Genomic DNA, 24,598 nt, shown 5'->3' with positions numbered 1-24,598 from the left:
AACTACCTTCATTGCATTACCTTGCAACCACCATAATGCACAGACTCCCAAGAAAAAATAAAATGTTGCAGGATGCAAAAATAAAGTTGTATGATTTAATTAACTTGTGACCTACCATTTTAACTACCAACACCAGGGATGGAACCCTTGCAAAGCTTTACTAATGGACACTTGCAGGTCTCATTTGTTCAACTGTAGCAGTGTACAGTGGCAGCAGTCTATGCTTGTCCAGGGTTCATATCATAGCTAGATTCCAGTAGGAAAAAAATATGTTAAGTAGCTGAAATTAATAAGAATTTGTTTGTAAAAAATTTAATAATACAAGAAAACAGGATTCACAAAGTTCTCTTCAGCTGGTAATGGTTAACTCAATTCATTGCTATGTTAAACTACATACAATAATCACTATACTGAAAGAATACTATCATATAGTATAGTATTAGTTTCTTGGTTTTGGAACATTAAGAAAGGAAAAGTAAATAAGATCTTACCTAAAGAAGTTTAACTGAAGCTTAGAACTATTTTGCTCTACACCCCTCAGCCTTCGTTGGCATCCTTATAAAACTACTGTAGTTAAAGCTTTGCAGAAATACAGCGCAGCTTTTTAAGACTGGCTGAACTTAGTGACGTTTTCAAGAGTTCTCTTGTACTAGACCTGTGTCCCTGGAAGAGTACCTCGCTGGGGATATTTCCTTTCCTTGCCATTGAAGAAGCAGCATCTAAAAGATCTAAAAAGGTGTTTCTCCTTGCAGAGATATCCCTTAAGTTATCTAGATATTTTAAACCTGATCATTTACAGACAACATACTTTTTTCTGACCAGCATTTAATTTTACATGTACAACAATAGCTTTATATTATTTGTGGGACCTTATACTACCCACTCCTTGCCTTATTTTACAGTATTAAAAAAAAAATCTATAATTACACAATATTTCCTTTAGAATTATTTTATTAAATCATAAATGTACAACAGCTTCTTAACTCTACACACGCACTTAAATTTTTAAAAGGAAAACGTTATGTCTTATTACACCATGATCCTGGCTAATAGCTTTTCAAAACTTTGAGAAAAATCTTAAAAAAGGTTTCACATGTCACCTGAAACTTACAAATTTAACATTATCAAAGGAATGCTTCTACACTTACAAAGACCACTAGAAAGAAACAACAATTAAAAAGCTAAGAAACTGTCTCAAAGGCATTTTTACAATCCTTCCTCCACAGTAAGGTAATGTTATTAAATAATCCAAATCCATTCACAAAATGGCTCTCTGCATCTGCTCTGGTGTCTTCTGCCATATCACTGCATATTTATGCATGACTGAGATAAGTGTTTCCTTAACATTGTTATTTCGATAACCTGAAGCTGTTCTGTTACCTCTGGGCTCTCATCCTCTCCTATTTATACAGTGAAGCCTGTTTCAACAGAAGTAAAGAGTAAAAAAATAGGTTATGAAATTATTCATCTAACCATTTTTTAAAGGAAAGATAATATGATCCTAAAAATTTTTTAACTCCTGCAGCTACTCTCAAGAATCACTGCAATTTTAGGACTTATAAGCATACTTACCCATGGCAGGCTTGCAGAAGCTCAATAACGGCTCCTCCCTCCATAACCACCACTTCCTCCACTGCCCCCTGGACCATAGTTTCCTGCAATTGCAGAATAGCAAGAAAATGAGTAGTTACATCAGTACGTTTTTTAAATCCAGGAATGCTTTTGATTGCTTTGTGAAAAATAACATCCAATTACTACTTCCAGAAATAACATATACTACTCAGATTTTAACATTTCGCTGTCTTCTTCATTATAACTTCCAAGAATTGCCACAATAACTATATGCTGAAATCTCACAAGTTTAAACAGTGCCACAAATCATTTGATGTATCAAGCCAAAAACTCCTGTAATGTCTTGAGCCTGATTGTGCAGGAGTGAGTTCATCTGAAGCTACACCTCGGAAGAAATGATTTCTGGTTTCAGTTTCCCATTCACAAGCTTTACACACCATATTAAATAACATCTGGACAACCAAACAGAGAAAGCAACACAAAAGAATGAAACTAAACAAGAGGGAAAGGGGGAAAAAAACCCACTAAGTTTAGTGGACGTTAACTAGATTTCCCTCCTCCACCTCAATCTCTATAAACAATGTGAACCAACAGCAGAGAACATGAAACTTTGCTAAAATCTTTACAGACCAATATCTGCAAGTTATTTCATAATGTTTCGGGAAAAGGTTAGTATTTTGTCATTTGACTCACTTAAAAAAAAAAAAAAAAAAAGATGCTGAAGTACCCCGAGACAAGCTTTACATTCTAAAGTACAATGAAAATTTGTAGCCAGCTCACATATTACACAAAGAGCAAGGGCACTATCAGTCTATCTGCTGTAGGAGAGGCTGTCTCATTAAATTCTACCTACCAGCCTTCCCTCCCAACCTCCCCTGAAGGACAGAAGTTCACCCGCTCCGTTTGGTTCCAAAACAGAAGGACATATACAATACCTCCACCATATGGTCCCCCCATGTTCCTGCTGCCACCAAAATTTCCACTCTTCATTGGACCGTAATTTGAGGGCTGTTGGTTGTAGTTTCCAAAATCATTGTAGTTTCCACTTCCATAATTGCCTGCATTATCAATAGATAAAGGAGAAATGCCCGGATGAGCTAAAACACATACAGCACTCACAGATTTATCTCACTATTGGAAATGTTAAGTAAAGACAAAATGTGTAGGTATTCCGGCAGCGTAAGAAATGAGCTGCTTTCCCATACTGTATGGAAAGTAAGAGCACTGCTCAGACAATCCCCACTCCCCCACAAAAATAAAACAATTCTCAAATGACTTGCATTGATTAACAACTGAAATACTTGAACATTTCAAGCCAGTAGGTTACCTCCTCCATAGTTGTCATAACCACCTCCATAGCCCCCACCCTGGTTGCCATATCCAGGTCCTCCTCCACCATATCCTCCTCTTCCTCCTCCATAACCAGGACTACCTCCAAAGTTGCCACCTGTTTCAAAACAATCCTTTAAAATAAACTTTTCAAGGTAGAAAGCAACCAAATTCTACAGAATCAGAGGAAAACTTCCGTTTAGAAGTATACAGAGGAAAAGAGCAGGAGTTTCGTAAAGAAATTTCTACAGTGTTTTTTAAAGGCACATACCCAACCTCCATACTAAATGAACTGTTACCAAAACCCACTAGTCAGACTGCCTAAATGCATCAGTGAAGACTTAAATTAAAATCTAAAATTTTCAGGAAATGTAAGAAATTCTTTTCTAGAGAAAAGGGTGGGGCCATCCAAGATACAACTATATAATTTTCCATGAGGTTATACCATGAGTCAACAGCTACATGCTTTTCCTATATCCAACAAAAAGGCTTTATCACTTAAATGTACTTTATGTAAGTGGTAAGTGAATGTAAAAGCCTTTCTGAATGAGGGGGGGAAAAAAAAAAAAAAAAAAACCAAAAAACCACCACAACAACAACAACAACACAGAAGTAAACTAACCTCCAGGTCCTCCACCATATCCATTATACCCATCACCGAATCCACGGCCGCTTCCATATCCATCTGTTGGAAGAAAAAAACAATTTCAATTCACCAGCAGCAAACTAACTGAAGGATTTTTCTCCAACCCCTGCCACCTTAATTAAAATCGAGAGATTACTGATTAAGTACACATACACTTTAGAAAGACAGTGTTTGTGAAATAACCCATATAATCATTACTCTAGATCTTTTACTTCCTTGCATTCATGAAGTACCGAGTTTTAATTTTGGACACAGGAAGTCTGAACTGACATTCAGAATTTTGGTTGTTAGCTTACGTGTAATGTAAGCAATCAACAATCCCTCCCATTTTAAAGGTCACGTGAGTACTACATGTAAGTACAAAAGAGAAATCTCTGAATTCCTTAGCAAAAATCTTAAGTTTAATTATTTTATTGGCTTTTAATAAAACCCTTAAAAAGAAAAAATAAAATCACTTCAGTTTACTAGATATCCACGTCGTGAATCTGTACACTACATAAGAGGTTTGCTAGTTATTTTTTCTTAAAAAAATCCTCCAACTGCCACAGATGTATTTAAATTAAACAGCAGTAGCTTATAAAGTTACCCAAAATCAAAAGAATGGTATAAATAAGAAAAAAATGCTACAAACATGCCTGTCTTACCGGCTCCCCCTCTGAAATTGCTGCCAGGTCCGGGACCGAAGTTGCCACCACCTCCACGCGCATCACCAAAACCAAAGTTCCCTACAACAGTTTAAAATTTTAAGCAGTGAGTTGATGGAAAGTGAACACAAAAAGAAATCACAAAGCATTAACCAATAACCAATACTTGTACATACCTCCTCTCCCACTCCGAGAATTCTGAACTTCTTGCATTTCCTGTCTAGAGAGAGCTTTCCTTACTTCTGCATTATGGCCATTGATGGTGTGATACTTCTGCACTGTAACCACAGAGAATAAAGTATGAGCATTTGTTCCCAGGTAAGTACTTAAACAAGAATACCAAGCTTCCAAAAATACAGTAATTTCCAAATTAATCCACACATATTTAATATTACTTAATAATAATAATGAAAAAAGAAGAGGACTTAAGCAAAACCAGTGCTCATTTAAAATAATACCACTGCAGGTTCCCGCACAATTTGCCAAGACTGTGATATTGCAAATACTCGTGCACAAGAGTACTCCTATTACATAAGTAGTTTGAATTTAGCTTTACATAATTACCATGACTACAAACATTAATACTATCAGATAAAAGAGTGAAATGAAGCTTACTTACATACGATTTTATCCACAGGATCATGGTCATCAAATGTAACAAAGCCAAACCCTCTCTTTTTACCAGACTGTCTGTCAGTAATAATTTCGATAGTGTCAATTTTCCCATATTCCTCAAAGTAGTCACGAAGGTGGTGCTCTTCAGTATCCTCTTTAATACCACCAACAAATAATTTTTTCACAGTAACATGAGCACCAGGTTTTCCAGATTCCTGTCAAAAAAAATTCTCCAAATAACCACAAAGATAAACAATTTCATAAATCAGCATTTTCCCAATATTTCAGGGATATAATACTGATAATCAAAAAGATTTTGACACACTGAGGTAACTGGCTTATGATGCATGTCCCTGAAACATCTCTTCAGTGTGGGGAGAGGGCAGGGCAGGAAGGAGGAATGCTGTTCCTCCTCCTCTTCATGTAGTTTTAAATACACTGAAAAAAAAGTACTTAAAATGTTATGAAATGCTTAAAAGTAAACAAAAGCTCCTTCAACAGATTTAGACAAAAATGTAGCACCAACTGTTTGAAAGAACTTCAACTATTTAGTATCTTAACTGCATGATCTTTATTATACATAAACATGTCACCTTCCTCTGTTCATTTCCCCAACAGCAGTGAAGCCCCCATTCCACTTAAATCAACAGCAAAACTTCAACTACAGTGAATCCACAGCAACACATTTTAATTTCTATTCAAAATATGAATACTCAACTACTCACATTCCTGTTTTTTTTAAAAGCTTGTTTTGAGTATGCTATCCAAACTGCTGCACTAGGCAAGAATCACTTATCCCTAAAGTTTTGTAATAGCTCTGTAAGTAAAAACAGCACATACATATGCTGCTTTATATTTTTTCAAATACAAATCAATTTTCCATTCTTTAGGGAATGTGAAGAAAGCTGGGATGTTCTGGATAACAGGGGTCATCCAGAGGGGTTACTATTGCCATTTTCCCTATCTTATGGGAGAGCTCATTACATTCCAGTTCAACTGGAATGCAGTGAACTGAATGCTGAAAACGCATTAAAAACCTGGGTCCAACCTTATGTTTGAACCAGTAAACCGTCCCAGAGCTCCAACAACGTGGTAAGTTGAAATCAGCTAGAATCTGCACTTGCTCCTGGAATATCTGTCCCACAGTAACCTAGCTGGAAAGTTTACTGGACAGGATGAACTGCTTTCCTGTGCACCCACATAATTTGTATTCTGGAGTTTAAAATCAAACATGCCTGGAGCCAATACCTGAATAGTCCCAGGCTGACTTTGTATATCACCACTGGAAAAAAGAAGAGGTTCCATACTACATTCTCTATTTTCAGTTCCTTTAGTCATGTACATGTTAGAAATATCCAAAAGATCTTGAAAAGAATCAGGAGGGACTAGCAGGAGCTTATTTATTTGAGGTCTAGTAACAGTAACAATTCTACTTCTATAGCAGAGCTGGTTTAGAATTAGCATAATTACAGGCACTCAACATGTTTTAGCTAACAATACTTCCAGACCCCAGTTGCAGCCCTCACAGAAATGATTCACAACCAGAATAACTAAGAACTGACTGTAATAAACAAACAGAGGTTTATGTAAGTGTCAAATAACAGACTAGAAGCGTGGGAAATAGTGTCCCAACTACAGTCTTAACAAGAGAATTTAAACCCAGAAAATTTCAAAAAAGAACAAAGTAAAAATGTCTGACCAAAACAGAGATTCCTTTTTCAAAGCATGAAAGTTTCCTCACAGCTGTTTCAAAGCTTTACCTACCTCTCTAGCCACAGCTCGCTTAGGCTCAACCACCCTTCCATCAATCGTGTGAGGCCTTGCAGCCATAGCTGCATCAACTTCAGCCATGGAGGAGAATGTTACAAAACCAAACCCCCTTGATCTTTTGCTTGCAGGATCCCTCATTACCTAGAAACAATAAATGTGTTTAAACCACTTCTACGTGTATCACTTTAAGCTTAATACTAACAATACTTGAAGAAAATATGTAAATTTTCATTTACATTTTCCTTGATTTCAAAACATGACTATATATGAAGTAATTTTACCATATATGAAAAAGCATTGCTTGGCACCACAGCAATTCGAACGTCTGTCCTCCATGACACTACCAGTAACTCAGAAATGCTAGTAACGAATAGTCCATGGAAGTGATGTAAATTTGTATTTATGTTTGTTTTCTCAAAACTAAATATATATTATTTCAACCTCTCTAAAGATCACTGCCTTTAAATATGGGTTATGAAATATGTATTTACCGCTCCCCAAACAAATTCACTGAAGAACTTTTGCAAGAGAGATAATAGAGATGCCAGGCAACACAGGTTGTAGAAAAACATCCTCTTCCAGCTTCAGTGAGGCTGCTTACCAAAATATCACCTTTTGACCAACGATTACCTATCACATACAGCAGATGAAATAGTGGTTTGTGTAAGCACTCCCTCATGCACTTTAAGGCAAGGACATCAAAGTTAATTTTAAACTGCTGAAATAGGCGGTTAAATATAATCTAGGAGATTTTACAGGAAACAGATTGTGAATATTTTCTACAGCATCAGCAGAGTTTGGAAGGGAAAGTCTGCCTGTAGCCTTGATGAACTGGGTAATGTAAAAAAACCAGCTAACTATAAACTGAAGAAAACTTAACATTCCATGCTTTCATAAAACTGTTCAGGAGACAAAAACCTACTTTTATCGTTTCTAAACATTTTACATCATTATGAATCAGTATGCCCAACTTACCACACAGTCTGTAAGCTTTCCCCATTGTTCATAGTAGTTTCTCAAGCTTTCTTCTGTTGTTTCAAAGCTTAAGCCACCAATGAACAGTTTGCGGAACTGCTCCTTTTCCCTCTATCACAGAAAAGAAGTTTACATTAATACAATTTACAGTATTTCCCCCACTGCACAATTAGACACTAAATAAAATTTTCTTAAGAGTCAAAAAATTTCAGTGGCAAATATTTTTCAAAATGAGATTAGGCTCTTCTACAATGTTTGACTTCTATTCAAGAAATTAAGCAACTTTTGCAATTCTATGATGCAGATTTTAACAATGTGCTTTTCCCATCTCTCCCTCCAAATAGTAAGGAACAACTACATTTCAATACTCCCAGGAGAGGAGTCCTCCCAAAGGTCTTTATCAGAAGCTTTTTAAGGCTGTGTCAGGAAAAACAATGCTGCAGACTAACAAAATGTTCTCATTACAGATAATGCGAACCCATTCATACTGTCCAATTCTATTCCAGATAGCATATATTTTTAAAAACCATTCTGGCTCAAGTTGCTGTACATGAATACAATCGTGCTATTTACTCAAGACATTAAAAAACAAAGAGATAGCTTTAAACCTTTTAAAACAGGTCATTGATTCATTTTCCCCTCATTAATTCATTAAACTGTGCAAAGCTAGAGCATTTGTAAAATTAATTTAGGTCTGGGACCGTGCATCATTGGAACTGGAATAAAGTAGACTTTACATCTATTATTTTGCAGATAGTATATACCAAAGCAGAAAGAAATAACCTTCCAACCTCCATCAGTTGAAAAAAAAAAATACTAACTGAAAATATAGTAAGGCATCAAAAAGGTCATTCTCTATATGGGGTAGTGTCACTAAATTAGGCACTTTACAATTTTCTATGTCAAACAGCAATGGTTAAAAAAAGGCACAAAAATAGGGGTCCCATTTCACAAAATTTAAAAGACTTCAGAATCTTGCTCAAAAGAGACAACTGTCCTGTTAGGTCTGCTGCCAAATAGAGCTCAAATACAGTGATTACTTCAGCATTATAATGATAAGTCATTTTAAAATCAGAAACACCTGCTTGTATTTTTTTACACCCCAAATACTGCACCACTAGCTATAACTTAACAAACACAACATAACTGATTATGCACTGTGCAATATGATAAATGCAAAAAGGAAATTAGAAAATCAGTGAAAAATAATGAGATTTGGAAAACAAAAGTCCAGTGCATAGATGCTTTGAAAAGTGTTAAGCCAATCATCATACAGGCCAATATATGCTTTCTGAGGTTGTCCACAGTGGACATCATCTAGAACCATTTAACAAGGAAGACAATTATTAGAAGCAATACTGAATCAGTTTTGATAAAAACTGCATCACCCTATCACCAGCTTAATATACTGCAGTCTGTCTGACAAACAAGTCAACAATTATAAAAACTTTTTTTTCAAAAAAAATACTGTATTTACAATCAATTTCAGTGTCACTTAGAATGCTAGATCCAACAGCAGATTCCAAGCATTTTTTCTAAGAAGCACAAACAAAGGAAGCTACCTTCTCATTGTGCAAATTGGCAAAACTTCACACAAAATAGTTTAAAAGGGGTAAACCCATGTTATGTTTTCTTTCATATGATCTCTTAAATAGAATAAGGGGTGGTGCATATGTGACTTGGATTACTAAGTCACATGTGGTAAGTCATACTATCACTTAGAATGAAAGCAAGCTAGCTGAGAAATCATTTTAAGTAACGATACTGGCAAAAAACCCTCCATCTTCACATTACTTCAGCTCTGTTGCTAGAAAATTAGAGACTACTTGCTACAGTTTCACAGGACCACACTTTTCCCTGTATAATCAATAACCACATGTCTAATAATGTAACTAGGTTGGAAATACAAGAATCATGGGGAAATTTGGTAGGCATACTGATCTTTCTCATAAGTTTTATGTTTAATTTAAATTTCTATTACTATTTGAATAAGTAAACTCAAGCAAAAAATTTTATGAGTCGTAAAAACTAGATTTGATTATTAAAGGACAAACATGCATCATACATTACTAAAAAAACATGAAACAGAAAAATAAAATACTCTTGAGCTCTTAAGAATTCTCACATCTCTCATCTCCTGTGTATTAGTGTCATACAGTATATGCCCTACCCAAAGCAACATCTAGACACCACATACATGTCAGGACACGGCAATAAAAAAAAACAAAGCCATCACTTCTTGAATCAAAACCACTGTGTGAAAACATCATAAACATGTTGTTCCACTAATACAGGCAGAGCCTTTGAACGTAGTCTACTTGCATTAAATGTTATTTCAGTTTTAAGAGGCTCAAATTCCTGTCTAGAATTAACCTACCACCAAGATCCAGAGAGCTCTGATAATCTTTAACAGACTTTACATTGAAGCTGTAAAACATATGATATAAACTATTATCACTCCAGTTCCTCTCAGAATCTTGATGAAAACCCTCATTTAGTAGAAAGCCCATATAAAAGAGAGAGAGAAAAAAAAAAACTCTTTAAAGGTTTCCAGAATACATTCCACTGCAGTAACAAACTGTGCAAAAAAATCTTTGTGAAATATATAAATCTTCCTTAGGACTTATTTTAAGCCTTCCTTCACAGGCTAAAAGCAACACCTCACAAAGGACTGGAAAACATGAAGCCTACACTGGAAAATTTATCATCAGACCAAGGAAAAATGTTTCATGTCGTAATAGTATGTGCACAAATAATCCAAGCTGACTGCAGACTTCCGCAGAGTTAAGAATCCGAGTAACAAAAATGGTTAAGCAAGACAGGTGAGTGGGATTTCTGAGCTGCCGTTGCCCGCCAAAATGGAAACTGCCAAGTGATTACACTTCATAAGGTTTACTGGCCCCAAACTAGACACTATTCTTCTCCCTACACCCTCAACCACTCGCTATGCAGTCGCGCCCCGTTAGCCCCTAACGCATCCTGCATGGCTTTCCGATCTATTGGTCTACGTTCTTCCCCTTTCCCCGCAGTCTCCTATTATCAGGAGCAAAACGGTTGCCATGCCGGCTCCGCCATGTGGCGGATATCAGGAAAACAGGGGCCCCCGCAGCTAGATGAGGAAAATGGCGCCCAGAAGCAATCGTCGCCTCCAGGGAAAGCGATGCGGCGGGAAGAACTTCGCAAAGAACCGACCCCAGATGAAAAAAAGTTAAATAACACGCGGGCCTTCGGGATAAACAGAAATCAGCCGCTGCAAACCGCTTCCAGCGTCCACCTACACACGCGTTACCAGGAAGAGCTTGCAAGCGATGCTTTCTGTTCCCATAAAGATCAGACAACCACGGCAGCCTGCCTCTCAGCCCCTACTGCCCTCCCACCTTACCCCCTTTCCCGTCCTAGATCTGATCCCGAAAGCCTCACGCACGAGCGAGTCTCGGCGCCGCCATTTTACCCCTCCCCCTGGTTACCGCCATTATCAGCAGCGCCACCCCGGCCGGCCAGCGTCTCACAAGGCAAAGGAGAATCCCGGATCGCGCATTAACTGACCTCCATAATCGTGTGTCCCCCCTCCCTTTCTCGGAGCGCCACCTTAACGGCAGCTCGACTAAAGGATATGTCAAGAGACTTAAGAATTCGTACCCGCATGTACGGCTACCGCAGCTTCCGCCTCCTCTCTCGGCTGCGCACCAGCCCCAACCGCCACTTCCAGAACCTTCCTCTCTGCTAACGCTTCCTCTACGGAAAGGCACCTCGCCGCTACCCGCGCCGCATCTAACGGGGCTCGGCAGCTGCACCCAGACCTACACTAACTGAGGACGGCTCCGCTCCTACCCCCCAGATCCTGAAAAAGCACTCCGTCTGCGTAACCAAACACACCACCCTCCCTAAAAGCAGAATCTGTATTTTCCCTTTTCACATACCATATTCTTCATCGTTTATGTATCCCTGCTTGAGAATACCGCACAACTGCTCAGTAATGGCTGCCTTAACTGTTACGTAATTTGAAATTCAGCTCCACGTAGTGCTAGCGCCCTCCTTCTCCAGCCCAGACTCGCTTCCGATGTTTTAGTCAAAAAGCTTGAATCTGGAGGTTAAATATCTCCAAAGAGGCAGCAGTTCCGTATAACGCCCCTATGTGTTTTAATCACGTAATAAAAAGTCATCAACTCCAGTAGTAATGGCTGTCTCCGGAATGAGCCGAAGGAGCCGTCGTCGCCGAGCTTATCCACTTCGACAGCCGCCGGAAAAAGCCGAAATAGGAATGGAAGCCCATTCGACTCGCTTCGGCTATTTCCGGAATTTGCCGACACAGACAAGAATGGCGATCCGACTCTACTCGGCAATTTCCGGAGAAAAAGACGCAGCAGTCATCGACTACCCAGCGCGTTCGGCAATTTCCGACAACAGAAGAGACTTCTAATACGTGCCCGAGCGGAGCCGAAACGGCCCCAAGCGGAGTTGGCACCGCGTCGCTTTTTTTCCCCCTTTTTTCTTTCCGGAAATTGCCGAACCGCCCCGAAGACTCAACCTCAAAGCAAGGAGGTTATAATTAGGCAAAGGCCTCGTTCCCCCCCCCCCCCGCGCTTCCCCCCCTCCCCGGCCACCTGTGGTACTGGCAGGCCCCGCGCGGGAGCGGAGCGCAGTGCCTGCGCGCGCCCCCGCCATCTCCCCCTTTTGTCGGCGGGGTGGCCCCTTCCCCCTCCGCCCGGGTAGGAGGAAGTGATAACTGCCCAGATTTTGGCGCCAGCACCGAGACATCGCCGGGGCCTGGGAGCCAGCGAAGGGAGGCGGACTTCGCCGCAGCCTGCTCCGCTTTACCCCGCACCACGGACAGACACCCATTGGGCAAGCCATCCGCTTAAGACTTTTATTTTCTCCTTCCTTCTTTCTTTCCCTCCCTTTTTCTCTCTTCACCGGCCCCGCACACACCGCGACAAAGGGTGAGTGCTGCCGACCCGCGCACCAGGGAAATGGCGCTAGGGCTGCTCCTTTCTTCCCGCCCCCTCTTCTCCCCCCCCCTTCCCCCAGCTCCCCGGGAGAGCGGGCACGCATTTACCCGCGGCTCCTCACCCGGAGTGAAGCACCCCAAGCTGACTCAGACCCACTTCCCCATTAATAAAAGGCTTCTAAGGTCCCCAACCGCTTTCTAACTCCCGCTTTCCTCCCTCCCCTCCCCCCGCCCTGGCGCTCGCTAAAGACTAGGCCGCCTCGCCGCAACGCGGGAAATGGCCGCGCTCCAAACGGCCCGGGCCCGCCTCAGCAACGGAATAACGAACTTCAAAGCCGCTCAAACGCTTCCTGCCCGCCTTCCATGCAGCTGGGGATCGCCCCAGCCGCCACCCCGCACCGGCCGGCAGCCTCGCTCGCCCTGCGGCGGGCGGCGGCCGCTCCGACCCAGCACGCCTTCATGGCGATCATCATGGCGGCGGCGGTTACCGGCCGCCGGGCCCGTTCCCCCTCCCGCCACTCCCAGCTCACCCAGTCGCTTTCTCTGTCGCCGCGAGGCATCTTCCTTCTTTTGGACGCTTGACGCGGTCCTGCACTCGCCCCCCGTTGGAGAGACGTCTTGGCCCCCCTCCTGTACTGGCGGCGACGACGGTAGGAGGTTGCAGCTCGCGCGTAGGCGGCGTCGTGCGCTCTGCCCCGTCAGTCGCCAGCACGCAGAGCTCGCCCAGCCCCGCCAGCCGCCGCCTCCCGCCCTGCGCCGCGCCGCGCTGCCGCCCAGCCGCTCCCTCCCCTCCCCCACCCCACCCCCGCCCGCCTCAGCCCCCCTCAGATGTCGCTGTTGCCGCTGCTGCTCAGTGCGCGCAGGGCGAGAGCGAGGAGGAGACGGGGAACCCGAGCGGCTGAGCACCATTGAAGTCTGTATCCTTCTCTCTCTCCCTCTTTCTCTCGCTTCGATAACCTGCCCCCCGCGGAGCGCTCTGCACCACGGCCCCCGCCTCAAGGCCGCGACGGGGGGCAGCCCGCCTCGCCGCCCCCGGCAAGGCGCCGCCGCTTCCCCGGCGGCGGGGGGTGACGGAAGGAGCGGGGCCGCGCGGGGACTGCGCCCTGGCGCGTCCCTGCGGGCCCCGGGCGGGCCGCGCCGAGCCGGGACGGGGGGCGGGGGCCCCCGCGCAGCGCCCGCCGCGCTCGGCAGACAAAGCGCGCCCGCCCGCCCGCCCGCGCCGCGGTGAAGCGCCAGGCTCCGGGCGGCGGCGTGCGGGGCCCGGGGGAAACGTGGCGGCGCTGGGGGCGGGGAGGCGGGCTGCGAGGGGCCCCGGCCCCCGCGGCGGGGGCGCGCCGCGCTCGGGGGCGGCGGGGGGGCGGTGCTGCTGCTGCTGCCGCCTCCGCCGCCCCCTCCCGCGGGCCGCGGTGCCGGCCCGCCTCGGTCCCGTTAGCTCGGCGCCGGCGGCCTCACGTGCGCCCGCCGCAGGCCCGAGGCGCTGCCTTCCCCGGGCCCCTCCGGCAGGCCTCTGGGGGGCTGCTCCGTTTTGGTTTCGGGCGGAGGGTTTGGGGGGGGGGAGATTATTTCTTTTCCCCTTTCTTTTCCCTTTCAAACGGAGGCAAGGCGAGCCCGCCGCGCCGGGGCCCTAGTCCCAGCCCTCCCACCTCACCTGCCCCACCGCCTGGGGGCTGCCAGCACCCCCCTCGCGCGTAAGAGGCCAATTAGGCGGGCTCGTTGGGCCGAGGAGGCTTTCTGGCCTTGGAGAATGACTTCTCTTGCCTTGCCCAGGCAAATGTGAAATTGCAACAGTTCTGTAGTTTGCAGTCAGGCGGGGATAATACATGCCTACAGAGGTGGCCAGTATGAGAAACGACATGGAAAAGGGGATGGATTGTGTTCAACATCATTTCCTGAGGTTAAATATGTATTATGTACAGCTTAGCTGAGTTAGTATTGTTATAGGAACCTTAACTCTTGCAAACTTGAGAATCAGAAGGCAACGTTATAGTTGCATTAAGATAATATTTTGCTGTTTATAAGCATTTATTACTACGTAAGAGTAATGGGTGACTCCTTATTACACTACAGATATGTAGCTGCTCCCCACCAGATTCACAGTTAATACGTCTAGGTATATCTTGATTAACTGCTAGAATCTCAACTCTTGTTCTATTGGGTTTAAGGAAATACGCATCCCTGATGGTCCTCCCCCTTTTCCCTACAAACAGCTCTGAGCCTTAGAAGGCCTTGGGAAAACCTTTTTTTCAACCCTGTATACCACTTTGTCAGTATCATGTATCCTGGCTAGCATAATGGTGTGTTACTGGGTTACACTGGACAAAGTAGTAACCTACTTTTTGTTCTGGATTTAATCCATATTAGAAATGTCATGTGCAGTGAATACATGGGGGTTGGAACAAGGACCATGCTTGTATTGGGATGCCTTTCTTTGAGTAATGTAAACTTCCTTTTAATTGTCATGCATTTTTCTAGTAAAAGCTCTGCAAGTCTGCAATAAAAATGGCCTCCAATAAAACTACATTGGTAAGTTCATGCACACCTAAAGTATATAAGGATTTAATCAGCATTTCTCTTCAAACTTATAACTTGGCATCTCCATTTAAAAGATACATCCACATCTCCCCTCCCCAGCATTATTCTGACCAAAATTTCAGATCCAGAAAGTAAGGCTACTAGAAAGGACATTATCTTTGGCTTTAATAAATCTGCCATTTCTACTGAGACTTTGGGGGAAAAAAAATTCAAGGACTGTGCACCATTTTATGTGCGCTATCGTAGAAAACACTAAGGATTTTTTTAGCCTCCTTCAGCACACTGTGTAGTTCATCATATATGTAAAAAGAAGTAAAGTCAGAATCATGTATTCATTTAATTTTACCCAGTCTGTTCAGGGCAGACTGATTGCCTGAGAAAAGGCAATATCCTTACTGATGAAAAATAACATTATTGGGAAATGATGTGGCATAGTTAAGATGCCTTTTGAAATGATTTTTTAACAAATAACAGTTTCTTTGAATTTCATAGGAGCAGAGATTATCAGATGTCAACCCCTTCTGGACCATTTTAATGATGCATTCATGGATCTCAAGTCCCTGTAAAGCTTTGCTTGACATTAAATTATGGGCTTTTAAGGGCAGTTGGTTGCTGGAGAAATTGTTTTAATTACCATTCAACTAATGATAATACATGTATTTGTAGAGATAGGTCTGGAGAAATATGGTGTGAGATGCCTCTGAGGTCGAGGCAGAGAAGTAAGCAAAAATACATATATGCAGTTTAAAATTCGGGGAGCAGAACAACTGCTTTATAACATACTCAAAAGGTCTATTCTTAAGTATACTAAAATTGTTACTAATTGACCCAGATTAAGATATATTAAATACTTGTATTAACTCCTGGCTTTTAAGTGCTGTGGAGTACTTACTTTACATTTTACTGTAACAGAATATTTTACAGCTTTCACCAGGATGAATATCTGAACTTTCTTTCAGTAACTGATTGCCCACTTCTCCCTAATTTGAGGATAGAAGGAGTTACCCAGGCTGTGAAGGGGGGGGCTGCAGGGAGGGGAAAGAACCCGTGAATGCAGTATTTTTAATCTTTTGATGTTGTTGAGAATTTTGCTGCACAGGTCAGGAAAATCAGTTATGGTTCCCATGGGAACCATAACTAATTCTGCTTCGTTATGTATTTGCATGCAAAACCTAAACATATTAAAGGATAGTGTAGCTCTGGAACTGTAATTCTGATTTTCCTGCCTCTTGTGTGTTAAAACCCTTTACCACAATGTTACATCACTGTTATAATCTTACCCCTCAAAAAAAGAGGGATTATCCACTGAAGAGCATCTGTATCTGTCATATGTGACTTCTGAATATAGAAATGAGCCATAGATGAGCTTTCAGTGTTCAAATGTCCAAGTTAGGCCTTAAAACATGGAACCCCTAAAAAAGGGAATTTTGAGGGTCTGGTGAAGTTTCTGCCCTTTAACTTAAGTCAGATATAACATCCATTTGAAGGCTGAGATTTACATTGACTTGTATGATCTCAGAACGTACAGGTTTTTAACAAATACTCAGTACTTCTGCAAGCTGTGAAATCGAATATTAACAGTTTAGAGAGGCTTAAGAAGACTTAGAAAAGCAGTGCTGATGCACAAGAAACCTAATTAAGTCTTTAATATTTTAAAAAATGCAGCATACTCTTGAATTTGTTATTTCTTACCACACTCAAAAAAAATCATTTTCTTTTGTAGAAGATACCTAGCCTTAGAAAGCAAAAAATTGTTGTTTTGATCTAGAAGTCCAAAACATTTTTCTTAAATGACAAGAATAAGTGAAGCTGGAAACAGTTTCTGAAAACAATTCATCTTACATTGAAAGAAAGCAAGAATTTTAGTCCAAAGGAAAACATTCATAGGAAGCTTTGCACTTGTGGCCTGCTTGCCTCATCATCAAGAATTATAATGTTATTACTATGGTATACTGAGTCTGTTCTTTTTCTCCTCTTCTTTTTTGTTTTCCTCATCTCTACCCACTCCTCATCTTTCACGCTTCCTTTTCTTGAAAGAAGTTGCCTTCATAGAGTAGTTGGACATCTTCATATTTTTATTTTGCTTTAATTTCAGTATTATGTTCTTTTTCCTTTGGAGGCAAAAAAAGCCATTGTGATGAAGTTGACAGTCTTCAGGCTTGAATACTGTGCTCAGAATACACCTGGAATATGCAGGCAGTTAAAATCTAATTGGAAATACATTCTCTGCTTTAAATAATCTGTCTTTCATACTCCCAAGTCAAAACAAATGCCACACAAGATATAATCATATACAGACACTTGCTGTTTGAAAGGGAAATGTGAAACTTTTCCTTGTCTTTCTTTGTTTGCACCTTCCACTTACGAGTTGCTAACCAGTGTAAAGCTATATTTGGGACGGAGAGGAAAAGTTAATTAAGAAAATGAAAGGGCACAAAGAGTGGGCTTTGGAAAGAAAGAATCAACTTCCTATCTCCATTTTAGAAGACGATTGTTGACTTTGTGTCTGACAGATGTTTTTTTAACCTTCACTACACCAAGACAAAATTCTGCAAAGTCTACAAATTTGACAACTTTAAAATGACTTCACTGCATTTGCAAACTAATGCACGTTAATTCTAGGTAGGACTAGAAAAACACCATAAAGCAAATTGAGGTGTTCTGTGATTTTTTGCTTGTCTCTTTTTGTTCTGTAGGAAATGCATTCGTAAGGAAGGAGTTCTGTCTGCTTCAATTTAGGGTGCTGCAGGACTGTACATTTCATGAGTTTAATACTGCTCCCATTAGTTTATGGCTGCCATTTTAACAATTTCTCTGTAAGGAGCAGTCCAAAATGGCAACCAAACTGCTTCTGGTCTTTTAGTGCTCCAGAAATGTGATATGACAACATGATAGACTTGTTTCAACCTTTTTAAGATTACAAACAGGGAAATTTTGAAATGTGTCCTTCTATTACATTTAATTGTGCCTTATTAAACTGGGAATGCCTTGAGGATGATGTGGATGTAATATTTATTTTAAGAACTTAAAGAATATTATTCAAAGTATCAAATGTAAACTTAAACCACTTCTAAAGTATATATTTTTTAAGTTAGCAAATCTTCATTTACATGTTAAGTGCTGTACTTTAAGTGTAGCTGTCTTGAATTTTTGCACCTTTGTGACATCTGTTCCAACTTAAGTTACATTGGTGCGTGGTTCAGAATGAGAGGGGGCTGCAGTAATGGAATGCTACTTAGCATGCATCCTGTTGACAACAGTTATCAGTTATTGTTGAGTATTTTGCCTATTATAGCAATATACCCTAAACCTTGTTCCCATCAGCTTCTTTTTTGGAAGGAAAAGGTAGTAACCACCTTCTTTTGAGTAGCATCCCTTTCTATTTTATGCATTTTCACAGTTCCCTTATCACTTTTCTTTACTTCTGCCTTATGCTGTTCCTTGCCCTTTGCCTTTTCAGGGGCATAGAGTTAGCTTTTAGAAGCTTTGTAAATTTTGAGCATGTAGCACTTTGAGCGTTGAATCCATAAGGGGAATGGAGGCATTGACTGTGTGGACAAAAATAGTTCACCTTTTTAAAAACTTGTGTTAAGTGTTGGGTATCTCATTAAGCAACTGACCAAAAAAAAAAAAAAAAAACCTTTAACATGTCTGGCTCAGGTTACCTGACCTCGTGCACTAATCTAAAAGGAGTCTGAGCTTCTGGCTGTAGTGGGAATAAATACATGATTCTTTGCTGTTTACTGAGCAAAGTTGGATTTGGCCAGCGAAGTAACTAGGTAAAGCAAAAAAAGACTGAATAATGTCATTCTGAATTTCTTTTGTAGCACAAAATGGGAAAGAAACAGAATGGCAAGGGTAAAAAAGTTGAAGAGGCTGAGCCTGAAGAATTTGTTGTGGAGAAAGTCCTGGACAGACGTGTTGTAAATGGAAAGGTGGAATACTACTTGAAGTGGAAAGGATTTACGGAGTAAGCCATTACCTGTTATTTTTTCTGATAGAATGCTAAAGACTTTCTACTATAGTGTGTAAAATTATGTAAATAACCATGTGGAGGGGAGGGTTGTATGATGGAGATGTATTTTAAAGAATGCAAGGGAAGGAAATCCAAAATGTATATTCAAGTGGGGCAGTCAAGTATGAAAATAAAATAGGAGAACATGGGTAGCCGTAGTGTTTGTCCTTCATAAAATGTTGCAAGAGTTTTAATAAGGCCTCGATGATAGTTCTGTTGCCGCTGTTCGTTGATCTAGCTTGTGTCAATATCTATCAAAGAAAGCTAGACTGGCAGTTGCCATAATACAGGTGTGTTTATTATGTGCAGTGGAATAGATGTTATTTCTGAGTAAGAAAGTTTGCAGGGATTTAAACTGTAGACAGCTCTGGAAAGGTGAGTTTGAGGCAGATAGTTTATTCTCTTTTCTGAACTGCTCTCAAATTAGATACATTTTTGTAAGGGATTTCATGGCATGGGTGCTTTCATTAGCTGTGACCCAAGAGGGGTCTTTCAGTCTCTTTCCCAAGATTTACGTAAGTACACTGTATTCAAGAAGACCTTATGGTGGACTTAAGTTATTTGTTAAAGAAGGCTCATAGTTGTGCCTTCCCCTTCCTCCACCAGTTTCTGTCAGGCTGTATTTTATCAGTTGAAAGAAGGTGATGCGTTAAATGTTTATATAACCTAGTGTTTGAATGTAACTAGTTAGGTGCGCAGTCATATTATTGTTACATACCTCCCAAAGTGATTGCACTGCAACTTTCTGCATTCTAGTGCCTGAAATCTGTGTAGTGATAGTTGTATAAACAGCAGTGGCTTTAAATTAGTATTTGATGGTCTGATTTGAAGTTGTAAAAATATATTTCAGTAACTGAAAATAATCTGTGGGTATCCCTCTGCTTGTGCAGTAGTGTTGTGATAGTATTTGTGCATGAGGACTACTGATGAAGTGCTTAATTAGTGTAGAGAACAGTTCATGGACCTCTTAAAATTTTAATTAGCAAAATGCACACTCAGTGGAGTGTTTGTTGTGCTCAGCTCTGGACATGGAACCTTTGTTCCCTGTAGTCAGCTGAGGGAGGGCAGTGACTCTAGATACACTATAGTTGAGCTCAGTGCTTGGAGACAACCTCTGAGAGCATTTCTGGTATACAGAAGCTTAGTATGCTTATGCTTTTTGAAGTCGTTGTTGTGTATGTTGTGTTCTCCTTGAGTGTTCAGTCTTAAATAGTGTATATTTTGTTTGTATGGTCAATCTTTGGAGGTTTTTTACTGGGAAGGGAATCAATTTAAATGGACAAATAGGTTTTGGTAGGGTGAGGGTTGTTTAACTCCCACCAACGTGATAGGAGTTAATTGGGCTGCTTATTTTGTATCTCCAGTTTAAGAAAATTGGTCCCCAGCAATAGCAGAGCTCGTTTCTTCATGTATTGCATTTGATGACTGAAAGGTTAATAAAGATGGTAAGATAAGTACTCTCGTGTTTAAGAAACCCGTCTTACATAATGGGGAAAGATGATTTGCCTCTAAGGTAAGCCATGTGGCTATGTTTACATTTTTCTTCTTTTCCTAGTTTTGCATAAATGTATGTATGTTTCAGTGCTGACAACACGTGGGAACCTGAAGAAAACTTAGATTGTCCAGAGCTAATCGAAGCTTTTCTGAACTCTCAGAAGGCTGGTAAAGAAAAAACAGATGGTGCCAAAAGAAAATCTTTGTCAGATAGCGAATCTGATGATAGTAAATCAAAGAAAAAACGTGATTCTGTAAGTATATGTTTATTTGCTAAATACTTGTTTCTCCTGTGTCCCCTACCTCTCTGTCTTCCTCCCCCAAAACTTCTACTGTGACTCTGAGAATTAGACCAAGCGTGAGTTTAAAACTGTAAGAATAGCACAACACCTAGAACTGTGGTTTGAGAAGGGGTGATGTTCATGGAGGTTAAGAAAACTGCCAAAATGGTGGATAAAGATGATTGGCTGACCTTATTTTATATTACCAGAATTTTTACACTATTCCATGATATTTTCTGAATGATTGAAAGTAAGGCTGGCTAAGAGTTAATAAATTAATGAACAGTATTAAGTAGTCAGTTTGTATTAGAGCAAAAGATTCATGAATGGAGCAAGCCAAAGTTCTGTCCTGAGTTTCATATTTAGTATGTCTGATGTAAGGTGAAAGACAAGATGGCAAAATGTGAACACCAGACAGTTACTTAGACGAGGACAGGAGGTGGGATAGAAAGGGTGAGTTAAAAAAACCTGCCTTTTCTTAAAGGTGTAGGTTACTCCTACAATTTAAATGAATGAACAACATGATAAATTAAATTTGGTGCTGATAAATGCAAAATAATGCACATTATAATGTGTTCAGTAGTTTGTTTTCCTCTGTAGGCTTTCAAACTGTACTGATTTGAAAAGGAGCTGGTTGGCAATGTCAATGGTTTACTGAAGACAGCTGTTCAATGTGTGGTTACTGTCGAAAAAGATGATGTTGGAAAGCATCAGAAGTAATAGTTGATGAATAATATTTATAATATTTGAGTCTCTATATAAAGTCAATTGTGTGGTTTCATCTGGTACAGTAGTGGTTACTGTCTCAAAAAGGATATTGCAGAACTAGAGGAAATAATTCGGGAAATAGTCACTATATTTCTTAATACTGATCTCATCTTAGTGAGCCAGGAAGAGCTGAGATGCTCCCCATGGGTGCAGTTTAAGAATCAGTTTAAGCCAACCCAAGACTTTTCTTTTGGTGAAAAGGATGTTTTATCCCACTTTCAGGAGTACATTTTTGCTTTGCCCCTTTTTGTTGCTTTTGATAGCCATGCTTGTTTATCTACTCGAAGGATTTTAGACCGCTTGTTTCTTCTATTGAGTTTTCAGAAATAAATGCTGGGAACATTGGTGTAAAATATCTTTATTATTATTGTGCATCTAAATGACTTGGTCTGAAGATCAGTCATGAAAAATTTAAATTGATAATTTTCTGAAAATGGCATATCTAATTATTATATCTTTTATAATTATGTAGGGCTATATTTCATTTTTTTCTGATGCATATGTGCGTGTGTGTGTGAATGAGTATATCTAATGCCAAAACAGAATTTTATGCTAAACTAGATACGGTCTTTTAACTTATTCAACAGGTTGATAAACCAAGAGGGTTTGCAAGGGGTCTTGATCCTGAGCGGATAATTGGGGCTACAGATAGCAGTGGAGAGCTTATGTTCCTCATGAAATGGTAAGTTTTGTGTTGACAGTTCTGGTCCCCATTAAGGGAGGACAGGCAGTTGCACTTAGACTAATGAGACCACTTCATTTCAGGAGTAAGACAGAGAAGCTGTTGGTCTGCTTATTAACCTTGTGTTCTTAGAAAAGCAAAGTTTATATAGTCACTCAGTACTTACTCCCTTCTTTCTTCCAAAAACAAAGCAACTTTTAGATCCTATTAAATTTTAATACAGAAGTATGTAGAAGTAGGTTAAATTTTACACAAGTAAAAATTTGAAAATTAAATTCTGATAAGATATGGAAAAACTGGCATTTGTGTGAAAAAGATAGATCTCACTAGTGTTCTTGCTGAGGGAATGGCAGGTAGAACTCCAGCTTTACATGTTTCAATAAGCAGAGCTACCTAGATAGCCAAGCTTTTAACCATCCATAGTGCCTGCTGTTTTGCACACAGCCAGATGGATAGGGAATTGGAAGGGACCAGTGGAGGAAGCTAAGGTTGTGATGAAGAACAGACAATATGGAGGAGAGGTTTATTGTTATGGGCCTGTTAGAAGGGAAAGTGATGGGGAGTTTGCATTGTTGGGAGGGTAGGAGGAGACAAGCTTCTTTAGCTGTGGTAATTACAGAAGGCTTCTTGTCTCTACCCAGTGAACAAGTAGGATAAGATTAAGGGTTTTTTTTTTCCGGTGTCCAGAATACAAGAGAGACTAAATTAACATTTGCTGGGGGTCAGGTTTCTTAGGTGGTAGGATGATAAAGAAGAATGATAGCTTTCCACAGCCTTTGACTCTGAATGGAGTCAAATTGAGTAGTCTTCAGAGAATTGGTTTATCATGTGACATGTCTGGCCTGCTAAGATTAGTTCTTTCGAAGATTGTCTCCCTTCTGTGTTTCAAAATCTCTATAAATATTTTGTTGAACTTAGCTGCAAAATGTAGATTGTGACTATTTGAAATTTCTGTTGTGATGACTGGAAGAGTACAACACCAAGGAAAACATACAAAAGGGAGCATTTATAGTTTGTTCAGTTTAGCAATTGACTAGTCTTTTCGTCGTTGATTGCAGGCAGCAGACATACTTACACAGTGTGTAGTCACAAAGCTGACTTATAAAATTGGCCATAAGCTTTAAAATGGAGTCTGAAGCATATCAGATCAGAAATTTTTTGTTACCTGAAGACAGCATCAGGAATATTAGTATGAAATACAGCAAGTTACTTGCATAAACAGTAAATATAATTTGAATGCAAATATTGCCTATTAAGTCTGATACTATTGATTTTAAAACTCTCACTTCAAAGTTCTAATTATGATTTAAAAGATAAAATTCTTTCATTGTATACTGCAGTTGGTAACTAAATTACTTTGAATAGCATTTTCCTCTCAAACAGAAAAGAAACATAGGAAGGAAAGGAAGATACAACTATGAAACCTTTCTATTAGCGTGGAAATCCTTGATAGCTGTAGTGAAAGGCATACTGAAAACTGATTTCTAACTGGCATCCTTTTCAGAATTTATGGCCTATGAAGAGCTGCTAAATTTATACCAACATTTATTCTTCCTTTAGCTGTTAATGTTAATGTTAACCCATTAGCTGTTAAAATAATTTAAAGCACCCCAGTATAACAGTTAGTTATTTGATTAATGACTATGCATTTTTTTTTAAATCCTGCTCTCTTCTACATCAGGAAAGACTCTGATGAGGCAGATCTGGTGCTGGCCAAAGAAGCTAACGTGAAGTGTCCTCAGATCGTAATCGCTTTCTATGAAGAGCGACTAACTTGGCATTCATGCCCAGAAGATGAAGCACAATAATTGTTTGCATTGCTTTTTTTTATATGTATGAATATTAAAACCCAAAATTTGATTTATTAGCAATGTGAGAAGCATACATTCTAACTAGAATCAAATTTGATATTTTTTTGAAGTAGTGTGTTTTGCATCAACAGCAAGTAAATAAAAGCTTTCTGCAACTTGTTTCATTTATCACAAGAGAGCATTTGATACTACTACTTCTTCCATATTAGGTAAAAGCTTTTATAAAACATTCATAAACTTCCATAGTTATTACTGAATCATAATGAATGTCTAAACAACCTCACAGATGTTTTGTAGTCTTCTATACTATTGATGTGCATGTATCTTCTTTACCCCAACCTAGCCCTTTAAACCTGTAGAATTATTCTTTTTAGTATTTGGGATCACTTGGTTCCAAGAAGACCAGGTGAAAACTAACTTTGTAGTAATTTGAATGTTATCAGACTGTATATTGTTTACTTTATTGTAAATACTGGTGAACAGTGGTCAATAAAATAGTTTTATATTCTTCCTTTA

General features: G+C 40.3%; 2 protein-coding genes across 11 annotated transcripts in view; one reads left to right on the top strand and one right to left on the bottom strand.

Moving 5' to 3' along the window:
• HNRNPA2B1 (heterogeneous nuclear ribonucleoprotein A2/B1) overlaps positions 1-13,233 on the bottom strand; it is a 17,582-nt gene extending 4,349 nt beyond the window's left edge. Inside the window, exons 1-11 of one of the 6 annotated variants that reach the window (XR_010883486.1) lie at positions 13,030-13,233; positions 7,552-7,662; positions 6,571-6,717; positions 4,811-5,021; positions 4,368-4,469; positions 4,183-4,272; positions 3,524-3,586; positions 2,900-3,019; positions 2,508-2,630; positions 1,573-1,655; positions 116-246 (exon numbers count right to left, since the gene is read on the bottom strand). Coding sequence is in view for 5 of the 6 variants with exons in the window: in XM_067291579.1 (XP_067147680.1) it covers positions 1,594-1,655; positions 2,508-2,630; positions 2,900-3,019; positions 3,524-3,586; positions 4,183-4,272; positions 4,368-4,469; positions 4,811-5,021; positions 6,571-6,717; positions 7,552-7,662; positions 13,030-13,059 (1,059 nt within the window). In the remaining variant the exon portion in view is untranslated. Of the gene's footprint in view, positions 1-115; positions 247-933; positions 1,419-1,572; positions 1,656-2,507; positions 2,631-2,899; positions 3,020-3,523; positions 3,587-4,182; positions 4,273-4,367; positions 4,470-4,810; positions 5,022-6,570; positions 6,718-7,551; positions 7,663-11,471; positions 11,765-13,029 lie in introns of those variants that run through there. The other 5 variants (XM_067291579.1, XM_067291580.1, XM_013941371.2 and 2 more) reach the window with 5 other exon arrangements.
• CBX3 (chromobox 3) lies at positions 12,229-24,598 on the top strand. 5 transcript variants are annotated; one of them, XM_013941376.2, is made up of 6 exons: positions 12,414-12,491; positions 14,972-15,022; positions 18,859-19,001; positions 20,629-20,794; positions 22,177-22,271; positions 23,953-24,598. In XM_013941376.2, exons 2-6 carry the CDS (start codon positions 14,999-15,001, stop codon positions 24,077-24,079), a joined length of 555 nt encoding a protein of 184 aa, XP_013796830.1. In that variant the 5' UTR covers positions 12,414-12,491; positions 14,972-14,998; the 3' UTR covers positions 24,080-24,598. The 5 variants fall into 5 exon arrangements, with proteins under 5 accessions (XP_013796832.1, XP_013796831.1, XP_013796830.1 ...); XM_067291583.1 differs by lacking the exon at positions 12,414-12,491 and adding an exon at positions 13,327-13,412; XM_013941378.2 differs by lacking the exons at positions 12,414-12,491; positions 14,972-15,022 and adding an exon at positions 12,229-12,396.

The sequence above is a fragment of the Apteryx mantelli genome, chromosome 2 (genome assembly GCF_036417845.1).
Source record: "Apteryx mantelli isolate bAptMan1 chromosome 2, bAptMan1.hap1, whole genome shotgun sequence".
In the NCBI taxonomy this organism is placed as follows: Eukaryota; Metazoa; Chordata; class Aves; order Apterygiformes; family Apterygidae; genus Apteryx; species Apteryx mantelli.
This window is presented reverse-complemented; position numbering and strand designations above follow the sequence as displayed.

Coding starts and splice junctions, on each gene's coding strand:
- CBX3 (XM_013941376.2), top strand. CDS start 14,999: ATGGCCTCCAATAAAACTACATTG. Junction 15,023..18,858: donor CCTCCAATAAAACTACATTG/GTAAGTTCATGC, acceptor TTTCTTTTGTAG/CACAAAATGGGAAAGAAACA. Junction 19,002..20,628: donor AAGTGGAAAGGATTTACGGA/GTAAGCCATTAC, acceptor TGTATGTTTCAG/TGCTGACAACACGTGGGAAC.